The sequence below is a fragment of the Phalangium opilio genome, unplaced genomic scaffold (genome assembly GCF_054372755.1).
Source record: "Phalangium opilio isolate 3A_F unplaced genomic scaffold, DU_Popi_V2 ptg000003l_1, whole genome shotgun sequence".
NCBI classification, from domain to species: domain Eukaryota; kingdom Metazoa; phylum Arthropoda; class Arachnida; order Opiliones; family Phalangiidae; genus Phalangium; species Phalangium opilio.
Window position 1 is genome coordinate 13,918,251 of NW_028324145.1, and position 17,578 is coordinate 13,935,828.

Below are 17,578 nucleotides of genomic sequence, written 5' to 3' on the forward strand. Positions count from 1 at the left end.
ATTCTTGCGAACATCAATTGGGATAAATAGTTTAATTTTAATGACAAGTACGTTTAACAATACATTATAATAATCGAGGAATTCAACATCTCTTATTTTCTTTATACATATATATATTATTATTACAATATTGTTGGTAAATACTTTATATAAGGATATATTTTCTATTTTAAGTGTGATATACAACAGGCGATTTCTTAGCTACCACCGGAAGTTTTTCCCCCATTAAGTAAGGATTGGGTCCCTGGAAGGAGAAATGGAATATTTTTGAGCGGAAATTCTGACATAATAAAATGAAATACCTTTTGATTTATTGTGTAGTTTTTATTTTGCGCTATTCGCCTCATATTTAACTTTGGCGCGATGATGGATTTCTTTACCCTCGAGTTGAAGAATTTTTTGGCCACTAAAGACTTACGCGCTCCCTCGATTCGATCCACAAGTCGGTTTAGGGTTGAATCAACTAGGCCTGATAAACACGCGACTTATATTTTTTCTCGGAACTTTCCGAGTCATCTTGTTTAAACGTTGCGTACCTTCATGTTGCATGGATTGAGCCAATGCTTCAATTTCCATTTCGGGGTTCCTGGACGCTCCTCCGCCGTGTCCGGAAGAACCGCTACCTCTTTCACCAGTAGCTCCCCCCGAGTTTTCAGCCGGACAGTCGAACATGTGTTCCGAATCGCACATGCATTCTTGGGCCGCTTGATAGTTGCGACTGAATGAAGCCGTATTACTAAAGTCTTCCAAACATCCGTCGGCCGCTTTTGTCGGTTAAGTAAAAATCAGAATTACTCTACTTCCGATTTTGGGACCATCAAGGTGTCGGAGAATCGACTTGAAATACGGGGCTATTCATTACCAGTGTATCCGATCGGACAGGGATTAGGAGGGTTGCAGTAAGCGGGCAGAACAGCGTCGGTCTTGACGGACTGTCCATTTTTGACGCTACCGTCCGGTTTTAGGTGTTGCTTGCCTTCACCAGCTCCACCTTAGAGATTAAAGACGACTCTAAACTGTCAGTGTTTTTGTTAATTGCGAGAGACTACCTTGCATGTATTGATGTCCCCACAGAGAACTATGCTCCAGATATTCCTGATCCCTAATTGATGGTCCGAGGAAGTTTTGACTTCCATCGTGACGTATTCTGAAGCTAGGGGTTCTCGGATAATCTTTAGAAACTCTGATTGGTTCATCGTGCATTAACATATCATCTTCCGCCTCCGAATCATCCATGTCATCGTGACCTTGAATATAATCAGTGGATAATTAATACCGCATTTGGAAGTTGTTCCGTAGAGTTGACGTACTTCTTGGTGGAGGACCAGCACCCGCACCTTCGTCAGAGCCATCGGCTTCCGAAAGGGGCGAGCCTTGATCGTCGTTTAATCTAGTTAACAGCTGTCGGAGAAATAAGTCGGAGAAGCTTCCCGTCAGTTCGCCGCCATAGCTGTTGGCCAAAGTCGGATCGCTAGACGAAGCGCAAGCGCATACGACAATGATCCACGATAGAGTCGAAGTTTGCATTTTACTGAATTTTATAAGATTTTTTATATTAAACTGAGAAAGGGTTAGACAAGATGACATCTAAATTCGACTCAAATATCGCAACATTCCCCAACCTTAATCAGTACCATAAGGAGCTCGGTATTCAAATATAACTTATTAAAAAAACAACGCCCCAAATCGAACAAACCTAAATTGTGAAATTAAATACGCTTACGAAAATGAGAAGAATATAAATTGTCAGGTTGAAATAAGGTTTGAGCTCGAACGGTATTGCAAAACTTACCAATCTGTTAGTGCTGATGTATGGGACAATCGCGTCTAAACCCGCATCTTCCGGATAACCGAAAAAGAGCGAGTTGGAAGACGGACATGTCTCGCGCAAGCGCCAACTGGGTGAAATAATCAATACGGTTGCCTAGGAGGTTTTATAACTTCTCGAGGTGCGTCAATCTTCTATGACGCTTCTCAAGTACGACCCCATTATCTTAAAACACGGCTTTCATTAAACACACGCGTAAGAAAAATTCGACGTTTCACCGAATTATACGAAAGAAATTTTGTCATTTTCAAATTGGATTTGAATTTAGCGAATAAATTGAAAACTCCTTTAGTCTTTTTCCAATACCACATCACCTACCAAAAAATTATTTTTTGTTAGTAATTAATCATTCTATTTCCCAAAAGTTTTATTATTACCCTAATTTTTACACTATCAATCTATTTAGTTAGCGATAAAAGCGTTCGCCATTCCTTTGTTACCGAAATTGATATTAAAACTTTGAGAAATAGGACAGGTTTCGAGTAATTAAGAAGGAAAAATAAATTAGTCTACATTCCATCCCCTCCTCCATTTAACTACCTCTAGAACTTTATTTTCACAAAGGCTTTTAATGGTAGTTTGTTATAGTAAGTAGGTAGGTGGGCTATTCGACTTTTACTACCTTCGAAACTTTTCGACAACGGGGAAAATAGATTAAAAATCGTAGCTTCGAGAGTATCCATTACCGAAGGTTTAAGGCTTGTTTTCGGGACTGCTGGAATATTCCAGATACGCCCACGCATTCTTCCGCCCACGCGCTAAGTCTACGCACTCCCCAAAATGAAAGGGCTTTATACCTATTTCGCCCTTCCAAGGGAAATGGCTTTGAGAATATAAATGACCGCTTAAAACAAGGAGTCGTTATAGAAAAGAGACGAAATAAACTTAATTACGTCTCCACCACCATCCCGAGAAAGTTATACTAAACTCGAATTATTCGAGTTTGATTAGGGAAAGAAATAATTTACTCGAATTATTTGTACACGCGGCTCCGGAGGTTTATGTATAGCCAGTAAAAACACTAAAAGGAAAACTCTAAAAATAACCTGTTAAATATGAAGAGCTCCAGAAGGAAAAATAAAAATGTTTTCCTTAACGTTAGGGGTGGAGTTTCCTGATCCGGTTTTAGTTAATGGTCACGTAAAAAGGACCTATTTTTAGCTTAAATCGACAATGAAATTATTTATAGAAAAGGGAAAGCTCTTTCCGTAGTTGAGTCGCGTGCCTTGCAACTAGTAATTCAACAATTGACGCCTCTCCTTTTCGTCTAAGATTGAAATCAAATTTAGTGAGAAATGAGATTGACTCGAATTTACGAAGTTTCGTAAAATGGATTGTTCTAAAATGATCAAGGCACTCTGAGTTCACGATATTCGTAAGAGAGCGCTCCGAGCAACGTCTTTTGGGAGTAATTGATCGGAGTTCAGCGAACCAACCAAAATAACCACGGCTATAAATAAACCGATTGATTATTGGTCGATTTTCTCTCTATTTCAGCTTTTGGACTCAACAAGTTGGATCGCCTGAAACGAATTATTTTGTCAAAGAAAGGTAATAGGAAATTCAGACCTACAAACTGGGAGAACTTACTTAGCGTCGAATATCGGCGGCATAAAAATGATAATATTCTAAAATATTCCTTATTACTAACTGCAATATTTCCTTCCACATGCACTACACAAGTCCTCGCCCTGAAAGAAGAAATATACTGATGAAGGAAGAGCAAGGACAGTCATTCTAAATTTATTTACTCTTGAAATTTTTCTTGATGATGAAGGAGGGCAATTTGAAGTATAAACGTTTCACAGGCATTCGATGTTTTTCATAATACAAAATATATTTTATTTTGATTTATTATATACATATTACAATAAGGTGAGCATTTCGAGCCTAGCGGCGGACTTTTAGTTGCGTGTTTTTTTTTTCCCGAGTTACTCCGCCACTATCTATACACGATATTTCTTTAGGATCCAATATACAATTTCTCATAAAACGTTAAACATTGATGAGTCGAAATAAACTTTCCACATCAAAGGAACCAACAGCCTCCTCCACTTAAGTTCTTTCAAAATTTTTCTCTTTTTTTTTTAATAAAAAAAGGGTTTAGTGGTGGGGAAGGGGAGGACTGAAACCGTTATTTACAATATCTAACTAATAACAACGAAAGCCCGTTCTGATCAAAATTTATAATGTCATAAAGGGGAAGATTGTTCTTGAACCATTTTCGGTATAGTAAAAAGAAGTAATTTCGGACAATCGATAAATGCTCCTTCGAGCTTGGATTTTTGTCCTTTGTTTAAAAAAAATGATACGCTCTGGCAGAGGACTTAACGTTAAAATATAAAATTATTTGACCGAGTAATTTAGATATTTCTTTAAACTAATGGTAAAGTAACGGGCTTCGTAAATCCTAGATAAGGGGGAGGGGGAGGGGGCTACCGTTATACTTCGCCATAACACCCTTCGAAAGAGCACCTTTATATTAAATACCAGGAGAAATAAGTTTCAATCTTTAGAAAAAAACAAGGACGATAATACGATAATTACGACACATAGTTCATGATCTCACGTTTAACAACCAAAACGAGAAGTCACGAAATTTCACGAGTTTGGTTTGGTTTTTTTATTTTTATCTTGTATTATATTTTCATCATGTTTTCAAGTCTTCAGTCTGTTTTAATTACCATTTAATATTAACATCCGATGATAAATGAAAAGAAATTCTAGCAATTTTTGTTTGCATCTTTCAGACGTTTCCCCCTTAAAGGGTACTACCTTTTCTCGGGCAAAATTTCCAATTGCCCGTATACTCCCTCCAATACTCTCTCTCTCTATCTCTCGTATCTTTCTCTTAAATTTATAATTGAGAATGAATGATTTCGTCTCGCGTTTCAGATATTTTTGAAAGATTTTTTAAGATTCTTTGGAAATTTGATTCGGGTGTTAGATTTTCAAATGTTGTCGAGAAGGGGGCTAAACGGGGCAGTATTTTATAGAGAAGATTATACTTGTAGTTTGAGAGAAAGAAAACGACGTCATTTATCGTCCTTCGGATGGGGTTTTCAACTGGTCAAGCTGGTCAGCCAACCAGTCGTCAACTTCGTCCAAAGCCGCGGGCCATTTGCGAGGAGAGTGAGCCACGGGCGCCTTTAGGAATAAGAAACAAGAGGACGCGTTCGATTTTTGCGATTCAAACTCGTGGGAGAATCAATTAAATTCATGCTTGAGATTAGGCAAACACTAATTCGAGAGGTCACGGAGGTTTAATTAAAAGTGTCGCGGGGATATTTTAAGAGTTGAAAGGAAGGAAGTCTTTTGAAGCGTAATAAGCCTTTTTAAAAGAATCCGATAAGATTGCAATCGGTGGAAAAGCTATTTTTAGCTTCGAATTCGCATTATGAAGCAATACGGAGGTTTTGACCTTTTACTTTCCAATCTCGTCCCCCCCCCCCTTTTGCCCCAATTCCATCGCCCGTGTTCCTTCGCTCCATCCCGGACAACTTTTACCTCCTCCGCATCTTTAACCGTTGCCAGGGGCGACCGAAACTCAACGTAGCGAAATAAGCCTGCTAAAGAGTATATCTCAGCGATTTTTTTAACTTAAATTTTCCCAGAGAACTATGAAATAAAGATATAAATCCTAAGATATAGGGATGCCACCCCATCCCGTCGCCTATACTTTCATTTCCTTAAAAGGAAGTAGAAAATCTCTACTATCATATAGTTCAATTACTGTACCTATTACTGTACATAGTTTAAAGGTTACTAGACGAAATTGAGAGTTAACCCCGCTGGAACTGATAAATGTCTTCCCCCCTTGATAAACCCCCGTCAGATTCGATTTGGGTTGTTTCCGGGTCAGACGAAAATGGGGTCAAAGAAATGGGATCTCAGACGAAAATAGAAACTAGGGATAATTACCATACTGTCTGTCGACTTAAGATTGCCAATTTCCATGGGTAGTTCTCTTAATTGCCTCTTTTGCTCTTCAGTGTCGTCCTCTTCCAATTCTTTGGGCCAAGACAGCGCGCTCAAGCCCTTGGAAAATCGATGGTTGTCGGAAGGAGGTCTCAGCATGGCAACTTCATCTTGACCCCGTTGAAACTGGTTCAGTTTGGGAAGCGCGGGTGGCGTCGTTTGAACCGTTGAGGTGGTGGCTTCCGTAACGACTCGAGTCATTGGTGGTTGCGTGGGAGCCACGGATTCCGAGGGTCTTTGGGAAGCAGGTTTGGTACGCTTGGAATTTTCTAGGGAATCGGTCGGAGTGGCTGGAACTCGATCGCTATTGCCCTCCAGGTGGTCATTGGCGCTGTGGTTGCTTCGAGTCGCTGTTGACGTTTCGGAAGGCAATTGGACTTCGGTCTTGATTTCACCGAATTGACTATTTTCCGGAAGCCCAGAAAGCTGAGGTCGTCTGACCCGGGCACCTTCGTTTTCCAAGGCTGACATGAGAAGGTAAGGAAGGATGGAGTCGCGGTACACGGCGCTGGACTCATCGGGCGTCTGCATGGCCATCGGTTGCGGTACCATTCTGACGGCGTCGTATACGGAGGCTTCTTCTTCGGGAAGAGATCCTTGGAATTGGTTTCCGTAACCCAGCACCTCGGGACTAAATTCCGCCGGCGCCATTTCGGGAACGAAGTCGGCCGCCGTTCCGTCGTACTCTTCGTCGTCTTCAAAACCGTAGTCAACTGAAATATTTTAAATTAAAGAAATACCCCACTTATTATCGAAAATGAACAGTGAAAAAAAATTATCTTAGCCAAACGAAACGTTCTTATAGTAAAACTGACCATTAGGGGTCAAAGGTCTCGCAGCTTCGACATAGGGTTCCTGTCGACGCAACAGTTGGGCCACTACCTCCTGGGGTTTATTTTCGGACATTCTGCCAGCGGCTTCGTCAAATCGAAGGAGAGCGTCAGTCCAGATGGTGTCTCCGGGAACGCCGTACGCCACGGGAGCGGCGGCGGGTTGAGGAGCCCGACTCAAAACATAGTCGTTCAAGAAGGGCCAACTGGACCTGGGCAGTGATGGAGCCGAGCGGGTGGCTGGCACGCCGTACAAAGAACGATCGGCGAAGGTTTCTTGTCCATAAATATCGTTCCTTCTAAGGGCGGGATAACCCACTGATCTCCTGACCACGGGAAACGGATAGGACATAGTCGCCGAAACCCAAACGGAGAGTGATAATAGAACGAAATACATTTTCGTAACCTGAAAGAGAAAGACGAGCGTTCTTCAACAGGTGCTTCTCAAATTTAAAATAAAAAAATAGACCGCGATTTTTTAACCAATGGATATACTGGAGAAATACGTATTATGCCCCAAGATAAAGTGAATAAAAAACCCTTAACTTAAAGATTAGAGTTAATATGGTGGGTATAAACAAGATCCCGGGATCTTAGACTTTATCCTTCCCAAATCCCAAAGAGAGAGAGAAAAGGAACTTACTCGTATATTGAATGACGAGAGAAGAGAAAAAATTTCAATCTTCAAGTTTCTTTTTCAAGAAAATCCTCTTGATTAATTAGAAGAAGAAAAAACCGACTGTTCCTTTTTATTCTAAACTGAAAGAACTGTGAATTTGCGATCTGATAGTAATTTAAAAGCTTTTCTTATTCAATTTCCCCAAATCGGAGGGAAGAATATTTTAGCGGAAAAAGTTTGACGTGATACTCGGTTCGCGAATGGAGCGAGATTGAGTGAGAAAGCCTCGTTCCGGGACAACAAACCTCTTTTCAACTCTCCGTACGCCCACGCGATGCCCGCAACCCACCCCACCCCTCCTTCCCTCGTAGAAAATACGTTAACTCGTCCCCCCCTCCCCCCGGAATTAAACCAACGGTCGTCATATCGATCGACGCACGCGCCCTGCACTTGAACAAACGTCGCTGATCATCCTGAGCTATCTCATATATATATTCTTGGATCTTGGTTATTTCAGGCTCAAGAAAACAAAAATCTATATATAACGAAATAACTCTTCATGGTATACACGTCGAGGTCAACTTTAGACACGGGCGGTGATATAGAGGGGTCCCCACACCTCCTCGTAATGTCCAAACTCCAAAGATTTCAAAGTCCCGGTCAGAAAAAGCTTCTCATCAAATATTTTAACTATCAGAAAATGTTAGTTTCATAGAAAATAGTTAAGCCCTTGAATAATCTTACGATATCTTATCACGAATTCCTCCAAGGGAAATTATAGGGTGAAGCCAATTTACAGGGGTACAAGATATAATGTTTTTCCTACGAGCGCCTGTAGAAATGTTTTTCCCTCGATGCGCCTTGCCTTTTTCTACAAAATTATTTTAATTCGGCGCATCTTACTTCGGGGAATTATGAAATGTATCGATTCTTCTTCTTGTACAGATACCAATATCGAGCTTACATAATTTATAATCTCGCTTTGAAGCGTTATTAGAGATGGAATGAAGTCTGCAAATACCATAGAAATACTATTACTCGCTTGTTATCACTGTTTAACTTCATAACAAGGAAGGAAAGAGGAAAGGGGTATAGCTTCATTTTCTAAATGGAATCTATCTAATTCAACGGGAACCAAGAATTTCTCCGAAAGGTGTACTATCAAAAATATGTCGTGTTTTTCCTTCGTAGAAAGCGCGTTACGTTTTCCCAGTACGAGTTAATAAAGGCGTTGAGAAATGTTTTGATAAGATAATGGAGGTGTGGTTTCCGGCGACCAAATATTTTTGTTAATATTTCGTGGAAGTGACCCCTGGTCAGAGCCCCAATAGGTATATAAGCATGGAGGGGGAAACAAAAGTTTTATGTTCGGTAAAAAAAATGGTGGGCAGAGAGAGAGTAACTGGTGTCATAGACCTCGCGTCATACCGCGTCGGTATAAAGTTTTAAGCAAGTACGCCGCGGGAATTGGCTCTTAAGCTAAGTGGACTTCCCGTCGACTCGAATTAAGGTTGGAAAACACTCTTCCCTCTTTTATTTTTAAAAATGGCAACGTCTCCCTCGGTTGTTTTCCCCTCTGCACTCCTTCAAACCTGGCCAAGATTGAATCTCTTAGGCATTTTGTTTTTGTTTATGACATTCGGGCAGCGTCTTTGAAACAAGTGTCACCTAAGTTTGTAAACGCTTCTTCCCCTTTAAAGGTCAAAAACGTCACGCGAGTCACGTTTTTTGTCATCCTCGAAACGGAATAATATTTGTCATTGAATCCCAAAAGCGTACGAGTAAATTTCGTCAAATCCCCAATAGAGTCACAATACTCTTATTTCTAACAAAGGCAGAAACATCCGTTAAAGAGAGGCACGAAGAGAGTGTGGGTTGGTAAACCGCGATTCAACCCAAGCTGGCGCTGCTATGGTAACTGCCAGTTACATCACGCGTAACTTTAGTCAGATATTCGATTCTTAACCAAACATTTTCTTCATAATTCATCGGCATTTCTTTTTCGGGGAAAACTGAAAAAAGGCGAGGGAAGATTAAGTCTAGACGATCAAGATCAGTAATATTAGAGAGTAACGAGTAGTTTGAAAAATTATCGATTACTGATTTTCCGATTATGAAATACCGACTTTAATTCAAGTTCAGGCGCACTTGGTAACTACCCACATCCGTCCCACCCGCCAGCGAAATTTTGCTCAAGTAACAATAAGGGAGGAGGGGAGTGAATACCATACCTATAATCAACAGGCGCCATAAAAATTATTCGCGAGAGGTACGTCACTGAGAGAAGTTCTCTTTCGTAAAACAATACGTCTATTTAGTACTAAACTATTCTAATTTAATATTAATTTTGCCAACCTAGTTCCAACGCTCTCAATATATCGTTTCAGATAAATAAGCGAGAAAAACCAATTAAAAAATTAGTGGAAATGAACGCACGATTTCTATTTTAAGAATTTCTGCTAAAAGTAAAAATCAAGTCGATTCCAAACTCGGAACCCTTGAAAATTTCAGCCTAGAAGACATTAAAGACGGCTAGACGCCAAATTTACTTATGGGATGGACGTATTAAATATAGCTCGCCAGCAAAAACAAGTAAAAAAAGAAAAATATAAGGCGCTCGGAAACAGTATAGATACACAGTCGGTTAAGGGGGCTGGCCGACGTACACTGCGTCAATGACGCGCTACTGACGTCAACGTTGCGCTGCAGAATGAGCGGGGGGGCAAAAATTGGGAGGGAGAAATCGACTAGAGCCGTAGTAAAAGCTCTCGAATGGAACTCCAAGTTTTCATTCATGGAGAGCCAAGGGGGCGCCGAAAAGGGGGTCCCACTAAATTTAAGGGAAAAGGGTTAAAACGTATCGAACGGAATGAGGAACCAATCAGAACACTGTTCTAAAAATAGACCCCAAACTTGACGGGACTGTTCCCGTAAGAGCGTAACGGGTGGGCAGAGGCCCCCTTCCATAGTGGGTGCACCAGCTTCAGGGTGCTTTGATGAGTGAGCTCAGCTTCGCCCACCCCTATTCTACACTCCATTACCTAAGGAAAAAAATAAAGAAATTCTATGGCGGCTAGAAGTTCAAAACTTGTAGTAAACTAAAAAAAATAGAACTCCGACCAGCGTGGGCGTTGATGCGTCGTACTGCGTCATCGGTATCTTGATTTACAACCTGGACATGACCTACGATGTTAATTTAAAAAAAAATATATTGTAGAATATCAAGAATTGGGTTAAATTGTACTTAGTATGTTATTACTTATTCTTTACTATTAAATTTGATCTAATAAATATTCATGGGGATAATAATTAATGATATTTAACTGGTTATGAAACTTTTACTTCAAAAAATTTACTTTGAGAGTATTTGTAAAGAAAAAGAAGCTTGAGTTTGGTATTCTGTTGGGCTCTTTGCCAAAAATATCTTCATCCTCCTCACACACAGTGGCCGCCGTCGCATCTTTTACGAGAGAGAAAAGGCTATTTTCAATCCTTTCCGCTCGACAGATGCTACATACGCTAGGACCAAAAATTCTCCTTCATTCATGCGCCCAAGATATATTTAGTTCACCAGAGAAAATCGCTCGATAGCGGTTATTTATGGAAATTTTTGCCTAAAATCATATTTATCTTCGAAAAGACATTGTATCCATACACATTGTTAGTAAGAACTTTGAGGGGGGGGAGCTAATCACTGGCCAACCCATTAGGTGGAGTGACCAACCCCTTCCTTATGAGAGAAAGTAGCCTGACTCTTACATTTCTTTTTGTTACAGAATAATTTTAAGTAAAGTCAGCCTACGCAATTTCGGAGAAAGTTGAAGACCTCCATTATAAAGGCATCGTTTCTAGGAATATAGCTAATCGATAATCGGAAATTCTCCTCAAAATGGTACCTAGCTTACAAGTATAACAAGAAATTCCAGTGACTTAACGACGCAAACGCAAACACCGCTTGTCAGTTTCGTTCTTTTTTTACTCGTTTCTAATATTGTGTCGAAGAAGTTACATTTTCTTCGAAAAAGTTTCAGTTGGATAAAATTAATTATCCTTGTATAAAAAATAAAATCTCTTGATAAAAATTGCCATAGTCTGTACTAGAGGGGCAATATGTAATACTAAACTGGTAACCAGAAAATGACACTCTCTAGTTGCCTCGAAAGTGAACGTGGGCATTTCACGTTACCACGCGAACGTTTTTTTACGCAAGGCACTCGTGTTTAAGAAACATCACGCGGATATTGATTGATTGGTCGAAAATTTAACCGAAGGTTTTGAATCGTCTACGTTTGGACTGTCCACGACTTTTCAACGCGATTTTGGCGCGAGAACGATTGTCCAGAGGGTAGAGACGAGGGTAGGGTCCGTGGGCGTCTTTCACGATCCAGACTTCGTCAACCAAGGGACTTTTCTAATTAAATTCGGAAAGAACAGAAAAAATAATGAAGGGATTAGTCTTTTTTACATAATTTATCATCACGGTTCCCTGACCCTAACGAAGCCTTCCCGTAAATTTGAATTTCTTAAAGCGTATTATAATATGATTTATTATTCGTTCAATTACTATAGAAAAAATAACCGACAAGGAACTAAAGCTTCAATACTACAATCACGTGGTTAAGAAATTGCGCAAAGTGCCTTTCTCCCCTCCCGTAATAGATAAACACTTGGATACTTGGATCAATATAAAGCCGAAAAAGAATAATAATAAAAAGGGGCTTTTCGCGCGTAATCAAATAACGTCACGAGTTTCACTCCCGGCGCACTATACTTTAACAGATCGGAAACTATCGTGTTGAGTAAATGGGCCAATTATATAATATATATTATTCGAATCCGGGGGGGGGGGTTAAAAAAAGAGTGGTCAAAAATAGGCACTTTCTCTTCCAAAAATAGACTCGCAAAAACCCGAGAAAAGTTCCTATAAGTGAAAGTAGATTAAATTGAAACTATCATACCCCCAAAGAGAAGCGAGGGCCTGCATTAACGTTACTGTTAAAGCGAGGATAACGTCGCGTTGTTCCACTTCCGGTACGGTTTTAGTACGAGAATATACTCACGGGATCGTGGGACTGGTATTGTACTAGCAGGTGGGTCTTGTTGGCCACGGTCAGGTGGGCAAAGCCGAAAATGAGGCTCCTAAAAGCGCTCCACTTGGGCGGGGTCTTCAAGAAGCGATGCCGGGCCTCGTTGTTACCCTGTAGGCGCGCGCCATTGGGAAGAGGGGGTCCAAAAGAGCCAAAAATATATATATAAGAATGAGAAAGAATTAAAGGACGGAAACGGGACACGCCCGTTACATCCTATTCACTGTAGCCGAAAGGAAAGAATAATGCTTAAAAGCTAATTTGCCCGAAATAACCAAGTTTTAATGGGTTACGCGCGCGAGTACCGACTTAAATCGGCCTTTCCCGAAACATTTTTCGCCAACCTTAACGTTTTTAAATAGACGAAAACAATTAGGGGGAATTGATGAGCTTGTCTTATTAATAGGATTATAAGGACCACCTTAATAAAGCGGTATTTTCTTTACTTTCTCTAATTTCTAGAATGTTCAAAAGGGACGTTGAGGAATTGTTCAACGACGACAACACAAGAGTGACGTCTCAAAAACATTTTTTTGTTTTTGAAAGTAGTACAATCGTTATGGGTCAACAATCAATTACTTTCTTAATTAATAATCGGGATGTAGGCCTAGGCGTAATTTTGGTAGAATAAAAAGTATCGTTTCCAATTAAGTCTTACCGCGCATCCAACGATGAAATGAACTGGCGCTCTAGGATTAACGTAGGGTTCCGCCAAGCTTCCATTGTAAATCTGAGCCAGCCAGCCAGCGGTGAGATGAATTTTATTAATGAGATTATGGAAATTAGAAGAGGGGGGGGTGGAAGAGAAAGGCGCTCACCTCTTTGTCGTAGGTGGGCCAAAGACGTTCGTAAGAATGCTGATGACCCCAAAACGTCACATCAACGCCGTAATCGTAAAAGAGACGCTCCAACCCTTTCCCTCTGCCTAAACTTCCACCGTCTCGAACCTATACAGTTCCGAGATAATTGAAAGGAAGAAAAAAATGCAGGCTGCTTTACTAATTAGGAATAATTTAGACACCACGGGAAGAAATAACATCTAATCAATTCATTTTGCCGCGCAATTTAAAATTAATAAGATGCGAAAACAAAGAGTGATATGTTTCCGTAAATAGTCGTACTCTGGAGTTTCCAGAAGAGCAAGTTCGAAGGACGTTATTAGAACAGTACATCGGTCGATGACCGGAAACTAGAATCCAAGGATGCTTCCGTCTATTCTCGGGACGATTCGCTTCCTAGTGGGGAAGGAAAGGGGTCGGAAATGAAACGAGAAAGAAGGAGAAACAGAGAACTCGATATTATCCTTGGTTCCGAAAGTTGAAGTTGAAGGAAGGGAAATGTTCATTATTACGAACCTTTAAAGTGTTTTCTAACCAAGCGTATTGCCACGTGATGGGTTGCACGCCTCCGTACTCGAAGAAATAGTAAGCTTCTGTCGAAACTGAAATCACGCGCATTGGACCTATGGTAAATCTACATAGCAGACGACGAGGAAACATCGTTAAAAACAATTAAGTAATTGTAATTAAGAACTTAATAAGGCGGCAGGACACTAACGTGTACATCATATTCTCTTCATTGCCAGGCATCCAAAAACGAGTCTTGAAATTGGTAAAGTTTCTGAAAACCATATTTGAAATTAAAATCAGAAAAAAAGAAATAAAAACTTAATTTAATGTAAAAAAAATTACCGAAATGATTCGTGGTTTCCCGGTGATACCATGTAAGGAGTGCGAGAAGCCACCGGCTCAATTTGATCCATAAATCGATCTCCTAACAAGCCCTCTTCCTATTGGTTCATTTCAGTATTTTCAATAAGATATAACAATAAGGTTGAGTTACTCGTACATACCAAATGTAAATCGTATCCAATATCGCCTATAAAATGAATTTGTAATTAAAAATCGTTTCATCGATTGGACCAATATGTCTTACCAGAATGAACGATGGCGTCTATCGTTCCTTCTTCACTGTGTTTGATCAAGTGTTTTAAAATTTTGCCATTGACGTAACCGAGATCGCCGTATACGGCCAATCGTGGCGACCAATCGGTACCAGCGGGTAATGTTCGAAAAGTATAGTTCTTGGTCCATCCAAAGTCTGGTCCTCCGCAACGGTACCCTTCAATTTACAATTCAAGTTAAGGAGGGGGAAAACCACTAAACACAGTTCAAATACTTACAGTATACGCTGTCTGGTTCCAATCCGGTAAGTTTGACTCTGTGAATATGTCGAAGAACAATGTCGAAGACACCAGGAACCATAGAAAAACTTTGGCCAACGCTCCTGAGAACGGGCAAAGCCGGAGGTTCCGTCGTAGTAGTAGTGGTGGTGGTGGTGGTCTCGCCCACCAGATCCTTCTCCCGAAGTCCTCCCCCCTCACTCTTATCTTTATCCCCTTTTTGGATTTCCTTTTCTTTAATTATTTCGCTATTGGTTTGGGATCCAACTCGTATCGTTTCAGCGGCTTCCAGTTCGTGATGTCCATCCTCTTCGTCTTCGCCTTCCTCCGCTTCCGCTTCCACTTCCGGTTCCGGTTCCGGAGTAGAAGGTCGTTTGGAAGTAGGTGGCGTTTTTGCGGCGGGCGACCTCTCTTCGCGTTGCGTGGCCAGTAACGCGACGGCGATATCCGGTGGGATCAAGCCGTACTCGACAATGGATTCGGGCGATTTTTCGATGGTTACCCACGACACGGCTATCTCATTTGGTTTGTCTATCGAAATCAGTCAAAATTAATTTTATACGAAAACGCCATAAGCTATCGAAGTCGGGTTTGACCGCAACTTGACCGTAACCCCACAAATTAAAGTCTAAAAATAATGTTATCGCGAGCTAATAGCGGATCTTTTCTCAACCCGTCCCTCAACGAACCTTGCTTTATGAGTTTTCAAAAATTGCCTTTAGTGGTTTATTAGATACGACCCTAGAGGTTTCGCAATATTGCCCGGGTCTTTTTTTTTAAATATTCAATTTAAAACTAATAAAGTTAGAAAAAACTTCGGTAATGCATGGTTTATTACTATTAACTCTCGCTGTTATTATAAATTTTTTCCTGAAACAAGGGCCTTTTTTGACGCTATTTTTATCCAAATAAATTGTTTAAAACAAACTTAAAAAGCAAAGAACCGTACCTGTTAGGGCGATGTGAACTTGTTGCGGATGAATCTGACCCGAAACCCTTTTAACGAAGATGACGAAGAGCAAAAACGTGCTAATAAAATCCTTCATGATAGAGGAGTAACGACTACTCTTCCGACTAGTTATAGTTTTTCTCTTTGGCAGCCAAAAACGCGTGGCTTGGCGAGCTCACGCTGTAAAAACAAATCCACCGATCTTTCGTGGATCCTAAAAATATTTCGGGTGATTAAAAAATCAGGGCACACTTCGATTGGATATACAGCCAGAGCGAGAGAATAAAAAATAAGGGGGAAAACTGCAGATTCCCCCTAAGCCATTCATTGAGGGAAAAATATAATACGAAATAAAATTGCACTTGTTCCTCAAACATCGATGTGCTATTTGTATATAACGTTAGATATTAATATACATAGCGCCTGAAAGAAAAACTTATTGGTTCCCTTAATGTATAGGCCCACTTTATCATTTTTGGAGAGGAGTATTAAAACACAATGTAATTTAAAATTCGCATGAGTGAATGCATTAAGTAATGAATGGCTGCTGTAAAACTTATATGGGCCGCCGCCGCGTTAAGGAAGCGTTTCAAAAACGTTAATTGTAATTAAAGAGTAAAAATATCACCCAGAGAAAAAAATGTGTGTGGGAGAGAAAGGTTGAAAGTTCGAGGGGCCATTTTACGTTTTAACGTTACCTCTCGATTCTCATCTTCATTCATTCATTCATTCATTATTCATCGCTTCAAAGCGTTTCCGAGAATTGCGGGTTTTCGGTTTCGAAGAAATATAAAATTTCCGCAACTTTTTATATTTTTTTTGGCGACAAAAGGTATATCGGAGAAAATATCCGATTCCCTGGAGAAGTACCCCCGATGTCTTTTTGTCTTTCTTAAGGATGATTGACAATTGGATGGTTGATTGTAAATAGATTCGTGGTATTTGACAAATCCGGAATTCCTTTGATCGCGTAAAGATCTAGAGATAAAGGGAAATGTTCGTTTAAGGTCAGAGTTCAACGGGTATAGAGATGTCAGCTGTTAGAATATGCCGTATTGACTATACGGCCATTTACACCTCTTTGCTTAACTCGAGGTTTCTATAATATTTGCCCAAAAAAAAGACAAATATTTTTTGAAAATAGAAATTGTGTTTTTTTTTTCTTTTTTTTTTTGAATAATACCGGTTTTTAATCGTACCATTCACCCTCTAAGACAGTGCCATCCGAATTGAACTTGAATTTCACGACAGAAATCCGAGCTGGAACGTTGACCTAGATATATTTAACAAGGGGGATGACTGGTCACTCCATTTCAAATTATTATATTTTTTTTTCTCTCTCTCTCTGCTCTCATCTTGAATCTTGGCATTGAGGCGTTTAAATACGTTCTAGATTCTTTTGATATCGATTCAATTTTTTTTTAAAAGTACCTTCAGGATATAGAAAAAAATCAGCCGAGCTTATTCTTCGCCTTTAGGCAGAAAAATTCAGAAGCTGTCTAGAAATACTTGTTGAACGAGTTACGAGCCAATTTTTAAAACACATCTTTCTTTTTCCCCAACCATTTCTACCGATAATAGTTCATTAGGAATCGATACAATTATAATAGACTATTAATAATTATTTAAAGAAGAGTTCATTTTGTAAGCGAAATTTGGGAAACTAAACTTGATAAATTTTCTATTCTTATATTAAAGTCTGTGGATGACGTATCATAAATTGTTTTTAAAGGAAATAAATTTGTTTTAATTTTGGCATTTACTAATTTTGTTTTGCGAGGAAATTTCTACCCAGAATCAATTTATAAAGTTGAGGCTTTCGCTATCGACTATTATCTAATGGTGGATCAGCTCAAGAACGCCATCTACTTCAACCAAAGCTTAATTAAGTTAATTGTACGTATTAAAGTCGCCTCTAAGTTGAAGTAGCGCTAGAAAATTAGTTATAATCAAATATTATATAGAATAAACAACCTATAGGAGTATGTTTGTAATTGGCAATCGATCTAGGTGTTTGTTGGATCGTTGGACAAACCTTCGCGTGTCGCCACCTTCAATTCGGGATTAAGTTTTCTAAATAGACAAGAAAGGGTTAAATATAATTA

The 17,578-nt window shown here is 39.8% G+C and overlaps 3 protein-coding genes and 1 long non-coding RNA gene across 6 annotated transcripts; 1 reads left to right on the forward strand and 3 right to left on the reverse strand.

Annotated features, from left to right (window-relative positions):
- Positions 1-19: 19 nt before the first annotated feature.
- Positions 20-2,125, reverse strand: 7B2 (Secretogranin_V domain-containing protein 7B2). Its single transcript, XM_089841835.1, has 7 exons — positions 1,793-2,125; positions 1,311-1,531; positions 1,050-1,247; positions 863-991; positions 537-764; positions 303-469; positions 20-244 (listed from the first exon to the last, which is right to left on the reverse strand). The coding sequence occupies exons 2-7, from the start codon at positions 1,525-1,527 to the stop codon at positions 170-172; spliced, it is 1,014 nt and encodes a 337-aa protein (XP_089697961.1). The 5' UTR covers positions 1,528-1,531; positions 1,793-2,125; the 3' UTR covers positions 20-169.
- Positions 2,126-4,125: 2,000 nt separating this feature from the next.
- LOC149718021 (uncharacterized) lies at positions 4,126-9,265 on the reverse strand. Of its 2 annotated transcripts, XM_089841833.1 has the most exons (4): positions 7,280-9,265; positions 6,622-7,042; positions 5,750-6,519; positions 4,126-4,975 (listed from the first exon to the last, which is right to left on the reverse strand). In XM_089841833.1, exons 2-4 carry the CDS (start codon positions 7,031-7,033, stop codon positions 4,868-4,870), a joined length of 1,290 nt encoding a protein of 429 aa, XP_089697959.1. In that variant the 5' UTR covers positions 7,034-7,042; positions 7,280-9,265; the 3' UTR covers positions 4,126-4,867. The 2 variants fall into 2 exon arrangements, with proteins under 2 accessions (XP_089697959.1, XP_089697960.1); XM_089841834.1 differs by having other exon boundaries at positions 6,622-9,265.
- Positions 9,266-9,568: 303 nt separating this feature from the next.
- On the reverse strand, positions 9,569-17,547 carry LOC149718022 (acid phosphatase type 7-like). The gene is made up of 15 exons (XM_089841900.1): positions 17,448-17,547; positions 16,673-16,746; positions 16,172-16,451; positions 15,474-15,687; positions 14,525-15,055; positions 14,278-14,463; positions 14,195-14,220; positions 14,034-14,131; positions 13,900-13,962; positions 13,698-13,815; positions 13,464-13,577; positions 13,161-13,289; positions 13,001-13,072; positions 12,316-12,453; positions 9,569-11,666 (listed from the first exon to the last, which is right to left on the reverse strand). Exons 4-15 carry the CDS (start codon positions 15,568-15,570, stop codon positions 11,517-11,519), a joined length of 1,722 nt encoding a protein of 573 aa, XP_089698026.1. The 5' UTR covers positions 15,571-15,687; positions 16,172-16,451; positions 16,673-16,746; positions 17,448-17,547; the 3' UTR covers positions 9,569-11,516.
- LOC149718023 (uncharacterized) lies at positions 11,654-14,120 on the forward strand. Of its 2 annotated transcripts, XR_016368417.1 has the most exons (4): positions 11,654-12,054; positions 12,805-13,091; positions 13,174-13,857; positions 13,928-14,120. It is a non-coding gene; the product is annotated as an uncharacterized LOC149718023 (long non-coding RNA). The 2 variants fall into 2 exon arrangements; XR_016368413.1 differs by having other exon boundaries at positions 11,654-13,091.
- Positions 17,548-17,578: the final 31 nt, after the last annotated feature.

What these genes read in the sequence shown, in the direction of transcription:
- 7B2 (XM_089841835.1), bottom strand. Translation starts at nt 1,527, where the DNA reads ATGCAAACTTCGACTCTATCGTGGATCATTGTCGTATGCGCTTGCGCT. An exon ending in CTGTCCGATCGGATACACTG is followed by an intron (nt 765 to 862) that starts GTAATGAATAGC and finishes AACCGACAAAAG; the next exon opens with CGGCCGACGGATGTTTGGAA. An exon ending in ACTACACAATAAATCAAAAG is followed by an intron (nt 245 to 302) that starts GTATTTCATTTT and finishes TTCTCCTTCCAG; the next exon opens with GGACCCAATCCTTACTTAAT.
- LOC149718021 (XM_089841833.1), bottom strand. Translation starts at nt 7,033, where the DNA reads ATGTATTTCGTTCTATTATCACTCTCCGTTTGGGTTTCGGCGACTATG. An exon ending in GAGACCTTTGACCCCTAATG is followed by an intron (nt 6,520 to 6,621) that starts GTCAGTTTTACT and finishes AAAATATTTCAG; the next exon opens with TTGACTACGGTTTTGAAGAC. An exon ending in TTAAGTCGACAGACAGTATG is followed by an intron (nt 4,976 to 5,749) that starts GTAATTATCCCT and finishes TTATTCCTAAAG; the next exon opens with GCGCCCGTGGCTCACTCTCC.
- LOC149718022 (XM_089841900.1), bottom strand. Translation starts at nt 15,570, where the DNA reads ATGAAGGATTTTATTAGCACGTTTTTGCTCTTCGTCATCTTCGTTAAA. An exon ending in AGACGCCATCGTTCATTCTG is followed by an intron (nt 14,221 to 14,277) that starts GTAAGACATATT and finishes TTCATTTTATAG; the next exon opens with GCGATATTGGATACGATTTA. An exon ending in GGAAACCACGAATCATTTCG is followed by an intron (nt 13,963 to 14,033) that starts GTAATTTTTTTT and finishes TATGGTTTTCAG; the next exon opens with AAACTTTACCAATTTCAAGA.